The sequence below is a fragment of the Urocitellus parryii genome, unplaced genomic scaffold (assembly GCF_045843805.1).
Source record: "Urocitellus parryii isolate mUroPar1 unplaced genomic scaffold, mUroPar1.hap1 Scaffold_53, whole genome shotgun sequence".
In the NCBI taxonomy this organism is placed as follows: domain Eukaryota; kingdom Metazoa; phylum Chordata; class Mammalia; order Rodentia; family Sciuridae; genus Urocitellus; species Urocitellus parryii.
The window spans coordinates 2,097,204-2,105,390 of NW_027554068.1; the positions used below are offsets into that span (position 1 = coordinate 2,097,204).

Sequence of the window (8,187 nt, forward strand, 5' to 3'; positions counted from 1 at the left end):
AAAACAAACCATTTCTTTAAGACCAAAAGTTGAAATTTATTGCTGATATGTGAAATCTGAAGCTCATAAAGTGGGGAAGGGTAAGAAAAGAAGATCAGTAGATTGCACAATCGTAAACAAAAAATAAATAAATGAATAAATAAATAAATAAAAGGGAAAAGGATAAAAATATAAAATATATATATCTGTAAGTGAATCCTACCATTGTAACCACCAACAAAAACAGGATTTTAATTAGGATAAGATATACCCCATGCTTTCACAATATCATAAAAATCGATTTTACTGTCAGGTAGAACTAGAAAGAACAAATTTAAAAAACAAATTATATTTGTTTTAAGAGCTATACGTATATACTATTATAAATATCATACAATATAAACATCGATCCAAGTTTGTATATATATATAATTTTGTATGTTAATACAAAATATAGAAAGGATAATTCAAACAGGATCGCTGTTGCTATTTTTTATATTAATAACACACATAAAAACATAAAATGTTTGAACTTAAATAAACTGTTAAATATTTCCATTAAGTGGTTTGTCTACCTTGTTGCATTTCAAAATTTCTCTTATACCATTGATGTTGGAGTTACTAGAGATCTCACTACACATTCAGAATAGCTAGATCTATTAAAGAAATAACAAATAAGATTCTACACATTAGTAAATCTCTGATTAGTGGTTGTACAATTAAAATTTGAGGGTTCCCGTTCTTAATTACCATGTTTTTCTCATCTGAAAAATATGTAAAATTTAGATCAAGACATAAAAAATGAAAAAAAAATATTTTTGTGATAATGCCTGAGTTTTATATTGTGTTTCATAAATGTGGTGTATGTATACTTTTTTGAACTTCAATCACTTTTTCTGCAGAAGTACACTACCTACATGATAGTCTACTAACTCTTATTTCAAACTTTAATTACATTACCCACTGTGCAAATGTTCATGTGGTCAATGTGTTATTTATTTACCTACTCTTATTTTAGGAACTGTTAACATTTATGGATATAGCCATTGATTTTACTGAAGAGGAGTGGGAATGCCTTCAGCCTGCTCATAAAATTTATATAGAGATGTGATGCTAGAGAATTATAGAAACTTGGCCTTCCTGGGTAAGTTTAATTTCCCTTTAAAATTATTAACTACTAATTATTATTTAATTTACTTCTGTTGCAGAGTATCTTCTGGGAACTTCTCTATAAGAATGAGTTTCAGATTTCTGTTTCAATGAAAAAGGGCATAAGGGCATTTTTAGTACAGATATTCTTCACTTTAGATATGTATTACCTAGTATAATTTAGTGATGTAAACTATTGTAGACTATACATAGCAGGGGGCACAGTTGAGTCATTCAAATGTCAAGGAGAAAACCAAACTGAAAAATGTTGAAGGAGTAGTTATCCAGCAGAAGAAATTTTCAGAAGCTTAGGTTTATTTATTTTGATTGTAATCATTGAACACATACTGCCCTATATTTATCACATTTTCAAATTCCTTGTTGTTCTCTGTTTTCTTCTTTAGTGATGTCCCAATTTATTCAAATTAGCCATCAAAAGTTACCTTTTGTTTTGAGGGCCAGCATGATCTGTTTCAAATCTTCTTGTAAGGAAACTTTTAAAGAAGCAAAGAGAAGAGAGAGACACACACACAGTGAAAAGGAAAAAAGAAAAAAATTACTGGCCACCCCTCTTAACAGCTGGACATATAATACTCCAAAATTACATACCTTCTGATACCATTAATACATTCTAACCCAGTTTTTCTTTAAGCTCAAGTGCCAGCTATCCAAGATTAGGAACAGTTAATACAAATATAGAGCCCCTTCTCCCTAAGGACATTACCACAGAGACTAGATAGTGCACCTGTAGAGTTCTCTTAATATCTTCAGGGAGAAACTATTGGGCATTACAATTTCGGGACTCAGGGTGCCAGTTACAATCACTCCAACACTTTCCTGTCTATTCCAAGGTCAGAAAACCTAATACCTCTCCTCTTTTTAAAGACCTTTTGAATAAATAACATTACTAATCTCCGTAATGCTGGTGTGGGCAAAAAATAGGGCAGACATAGACAACAGCAAGTTCCAACGTCAGTAAACATCCACCTATGAATATTTTTGACCCAGATGAAATTGAGTAAACATGAAGTTAACCAATCCAACAAGTCCAAAATCCATCATCTTCTTCAACCTTATTAATGATATCTTTAAGGTAATCTAAGTCTTTTGAAATAAAATTACTATTATAACTTAAATTGAAGGAACACATGTTATTAAACTTCTGATATCCTTTATGATGTAACAATAACAGACAATCAATTGCCACATGATTGTCAAGTATGGCTTGACAATGTTGTTTTTGTTCTTCATTAAGCATATTTACAGATATTAAGATATTGTAATGGGTTCTAGAAGTCCAGGATCTGACAGTACTGATTTTCCCAGAGCTGGTGTACAGAAACAGAGCAAAATTGTTATTAAGACCAAAGCATTTACAGAGTTTTGTGTGAGTTTATCAATCAAAGCAGTAACAAAGTTATCTAGAGTACATTCTAACCCCATTTTAGCCAACACCTGTTGAGCTCAGGCTGTTAATGGTTTTATATTCCCCCACCCAGTAACTAGAATTAACCAGAATTCATGGATCTTGGGGTCCTATTTTAATGATTCTCTTCTTTTGAGAAGAATGATTATTCTCTTGTTTGGATGAACTCTTATCTTCCAGGGTTAAATGAAACTTAGAAATCAGCTTGTGAAGTCCCTGATGTACATTTATAATTGCTATTTTTCATGCCTGAAGGTAGAGTCCAAACAGGACATGTTGGCATAAGAGTAGCATTCTATGCTTTTTCCAACATGATCAAAGGCATAGGATCTTGTCACGCTGGTCAGATGGAACCTCATATATTACATATTTTTTTTTAGTAATGGCTGTTTGAGAGTAAAATGTCTATTCAATGCAGATGACCAATTTTGTGTATTAACTTTATGTTGTATATTGAACACATTACCTGTAAATAAAACAATATTTAAAGCATATAAATATAAGAGAGGCTAGATCTTTGTTTGTTTCTGTTTTAAAAGGAACATATTAGTTTACAATTTGCTCACTCAACAAAAGCTTGTCCAAAAGAATTATGAGAAATTTCATGATTTAAAACTATATCTCATTGATTAAAAATTGTGCAAAAGGATAAGATGAAAAGGCAGAAGCACTATCCATCTCTAAACCAATAGGGCCTCGAGGAGCAGATCATGCTTTGTTTCTTTCCATGTTCTCTGCTGGAACTGACTTGACATTTTCTTTTTTTAGATTCCGTTCTGCTAGTATTTTTTTTTCTTTTGATTTGTGTTTTGAAATAATGCATTAGTAATCATAAATATTTTGAAGTGAATGAATCATTATAATTTTATTTTGTGATATATATATATATATATATTTTGATTAGTGATTTAATTTCTGGATCATTGTTTTTTTTATTGTGGTATGCTTGGATTCTTTTCACACTTCCTATATATATATAGGAAATGGGAAAAAATATATGGAGTCTTTGACTATAATATTTACCCTACACAAAACACTGTATATATACATGTATAACACTTCTCTTTGTATATCCTATAGATTTTTAATTTTTACAGTATTGTACAAGTTGCTTAGACTTTTCTTAAACTTGGTACTGCTTGATAAGCCTCTCCCATATTGGTAGAATTTCAGATTTGCAAACTAGTAATGCCCCTCTCATTTTTTCTTAAAAAATTATTCACATAAACATTGTGCTCATTGATGTTAATATTTTTCAATTTCACTCCCTAAACTTTTTTTAAAATAGTTATTTAGTGTTCTTTGAGTAATTCATAACTCTCAGTCTCCTTTTGTTAAATTCTTTATGTTTTTTTTTTTTTTTTTTTTTGTCACTTGGATTTAGCCATGCTTCTCTTTGTTTATATTTGCTGTACTGTTTTTTTATTTGTTCATTAAAGGAGCCATCAGTAGATTATATAGTCCATTTTTGGAAAAAAAAGCATAAAAACTTTTAAATAAATAAAAATAGGCAAGAACAGTGCTGCATCCTTGTAATATTTGCTAATTGGGAGGCCGTGAAAAAGTACTTCATTTGAGAGAAGTCACAGAAATTTAGAAACGACATGGCTCAAACAATTTTAAAAAAGACTTGTGTTATAGTTTGTGACATAGAATTTTTGGGGTAATCTCAAGCATTACACATGAAACATTAAAAGTTGGATGACCTAAAGATCCAGAATTGCCAGTACTAAATATGTATCCATTAACAATTAAATCAGAAAATTGAAGAGATATCTCTGATTTTGTGTTTAGTGCAAACATTTTTCTCAGTATTAAAGCTAGGGGTCTAAATGTTTGTGCCCATCAATGTCAAATGTGTAAAAATATGTACATATATACTATTATTATTTAGTTGTAAAATATTTTGTCTCTTAAAGTGTTATAAGAAATATATGCAGGACTTTGAATTAAGTGAAAGGTGGCAGGCAGATATTAAGTTGTAGGAGCATTTGATTCACATGTGGAACTCAGAAATTTAGTGAGCAAAATTTTGCTCACCAGGTACTGTGTTTTGTGTAGGGTTGATATTATAGTGAAAGTATCCATATTTTTATTTATTGAGCATAATAGGATCAAGAGTTTTATTTTACCACATAGTGAGTGTATTATGTTCTTCATAAATACTAGTAGAAGGAATATAATACCTTGTAAGAAAAAAATTGATAATTATATGAAATAATTCTTGTGTTAATTCATTCTATTTATTCATTTTAACTTGTATATATAGTATAAAATATCATGATATATTTATAGATAAACAAAGTTGTATTTGTCAATAAAGGAAATTCCCATATCACATGAATGTAAAATTATAAAAATCAATTTAATATACTTGAATCTCATATGTTAAATTCATCCAAATATTATGGCCATAGGCTATGCAAGGTTTTTATAGTCCTTTAAAAAATGTTTTTATGATAAATTTTATAGACATATATGTGTATATTTCTTAGTAAATTTTTTGTTCATATTTCTTTTTAAGAGTCCATTGCCTCTTTACACTTGTTGAGTATTTATGGTATTATCACTCAAATTCTACTAGTTATTTTCATGTTTCTATGTCATGGTAGACAAAAAACATTTTTTGGACATTCTTTAAAAAAGCCAGAAAAGTTTGTATATGTTTTACATTTCTCTTGTTCTACTGACAGTGAAGGTAGCTGGTAAATATTTTCTAAATACAGAATACTATCTTATGAAGGAAAAAAGGCTGTTAATAATACTTTTCTACACTTTATTATATTACTCTTCTTAATGTTGTACTACTCTTGGATACTGTGGTCTCTACAAGAATTTTGGTAATATTCTCAACATAATTTTGTCTGTACATTTTTTATTCAACTAATATATAATTTGGATTTATGGTGACTTTGGACTTACTAATATGCTACACTCCTGATGTAATTACTTTACCTTAATTTCATGTTACATATGCAAAATATATTTATCCCAGTCTAATAGGTATTGTTTTTATTTTTGTCTATTTCAGCCATGACTCCTAATCATACCCAAGTATATTTACCAGAAAAGGGCCTGAAACATATATTTCATGAAGTGATAAGTGCAAAATGTATACGTTGTAATCTTGAATATTTACCACAAAAGAAAATAGGGAAAACTCCAAGTGAGAGTGAACACCAGAAATCATATAAAAAATCAGGCTTTGTTCTCCACCAGAGAATTTATACTGGAGAGAAGCCCTACAAATATAAAGAATGTGGCAAAGCTTTTAGTAGAAAAAAAGGTCTTATTTACCACAGCAGAAACCAAAATGGAGAAAAACCCTACAAATGTAAAGTATGTGCCAAAGCTTTCGGTAAAAAATCACACCTTATTTGCCACAGTAGAACTCACACTGGAGAGAAACCCCACAAATGTACAGAATGTGGCAAAGATTTCCATCAGATATCAGAGCTTATTTGCCACAGCAGGACTCACACTGGAGAGAATCCTTACAAATGTAAAGATTGTGGCAAAGCTTTTGGTCGAAAATCACACCTAACTTACCACAGCAAATCTCACACTGGAGAGAAGCCCTACAAATGTAAAGACTGTGGCAAAGCTTTTGGTCAAAAATCACACCTTATTTGCCACAGAAGAACTCACACTGGAGAGAAGCCCTACAAATGTACAGAATGTGGCAAAGCTTTTGGTCAAATATCAAGCCTTATTTGCCACAGCAAAACTCACACTGGAGAGAAGCCCTACAAATGTAAAGATTGTGGCAAAGCTTTTTGTCAAAAACCACACCTTATTTGCCACAGCAGATCTCACACTGGAGAGAAGCCCTACAAATGTAAAGATTGTGGCAAAGCTTTTGGTCGAAAATCAGACCTAATTTACCACAGCAGATCTCACACTGGAGAGAAGCCCTACAAATGTAAAGAATGTGGCAAAGCTTTTGGTCTAAAATCAGACCTAATTTACCACAGCAGATCTCACACTGGAGAGAAGCCCTACAAATGTAAAGTGTGTGGCAAAGCTTTTGGTCAAAAATCACACCTTATTTGCCACAGAAGAACTCACACTGGAGAGAAGCCCTACAAATGTACAGAATGTGGCAAAGCTTTTGGTCAAATATCAAGCCTTATTTGCCACAGTAGAACTCACACTGGAGAGAAGCCCTACAAATGTAAAGAATGTGGCAAAGCTTTTGGTCAAAAATCAGACCTAATTTACCACAGCAGATTTCACACTGGAGAGAAGCCCTACAAATGTAAAGATTGTGGCAAAGCTTTTAGTCGAAAATCACACCTAATTAACCACAGCAGATCTCACACTGGACAGAAGCCCTACAAATGTAAAGACTGTGGCAAAGGTTTTGGTCAAAACTCAGGCCTTATTTGCCACAGCAGAACTCACACTGGAGAGAAGCCCTACAAATGTAAAGAGTGTGGCAAAGCTTTTGGTCAAAAATCACACCTTATTTGCCACAGAAGAACTCACACTGGAGAAAAGCCCTACAAATGTACAGAATGTGGCAAAGCTTTTGGTCAAAAATCAAGCCTTATTCACCACAGCAAAACTCACACTGGAGAGAAGCCCTACAAATGTAAAGAATGTGGCAAATCTTTTGGTCAAAAAATAGACCTTATTCATCACAACAGAACTCACTGCAGAGAAGTCCTACAAATATAAAGAATGTGGGGCTGGGGTTGTGGTTCAGTGGTAGAGTGTTAGCCTTAGAAATGTGAGATCCTGACTTTGATCCTAAGCACCACATTAAAATATATAAGTAAAATAATAGTATTGTGTCCAACTAAAACTAAAAAATAAACATAAAAAAGAGAGTAAACCTTATTAACAACAGAATTTATACAGAAAAGAACCTCTACACATTGAAAAAAAAATTCAGCAAAGCTTTTAATAAGAAATCAATTATTTTCACCACTAGGCTCCTTATTCTGGAAAGAAGACATATAAATGTAGAGAATGTAGAAACATTTTAAATTATATATCATATATTACTAGACATCAGAGAGAACACATTGGAGAGAAGCTATACAAATGAGACCATTACTCTAAGAAAGGGACAACATTTAATCCTCACCACAATAATCATAGCATACAGAAAGTTTTGAAATGTGAAAGTTGACAATGTGACAATGCCTCCAAAATTTATTCACCAATACTCAGAACCTGTGGATACATACTGGTTAGAGAAAATACAAATGGAAAAAAAATGTAGCTACATGTTTCTTAAACACTGCTTATTTTGGAAAATTCATTGTGCCCAGAAACCCTAAAAAGTTAAATAATATATCCAAAATATATTTCAATTTTAAATTCATTGAACATCTGAAAACTCATACTAGTAGTGAAAATTTAACAGATTTTGTCCAAAATATATGCCTTATATAACAGTGTAACATTTATAATAAATGTGAGAGTATAGTAAAGTTATTATCTATATATTACACCTTGATGTATATGAGGACCAGTAAAATACAGAACTCATTTAAGTTTAGAAAACAAGTAGTTGTCTTTAGCTTTTGCTTAAATTATTAAGCATTATCAAGTTATTTTTCAGAAATATCAGTCATAAATATCATACATGCATAGTGAAGAAACGTCATCTTTGAAAGAATATA

The 8,187-nt window shown here is 31.4% G+C and overlaps 1 protein-coding gene across 1 annotated transcript; it reads left to right on the forward strand.

The window, feature by feature from the left end:
• The first annotated feature begins 5,587 nt into the window (after positions 1–5,587).
• On the forward strand, positions 5,588–7,234 carry LOC144252692 (uncharacterized). The gene has a single exon (XM_077794846.1). It carries the CDS (start codon positions 5,588–5,590, stop codon positions 7,232–7,234), a length of 1,647 nt encoding a protein of 548 aa, XP_077650972.1.
• The last annotated feature ends 953 nt before the right edge of the window (positions 7,235–8,187 follow it).

Coding starts and splice junctions, on each gene's coding strand:
- LOC144252692 (XM_077794846.1), top strand. CDS start 5,588: ATGACTCCTAATCATACCCAAGTATATTTACCAGAAAAGGGCCTGAAA.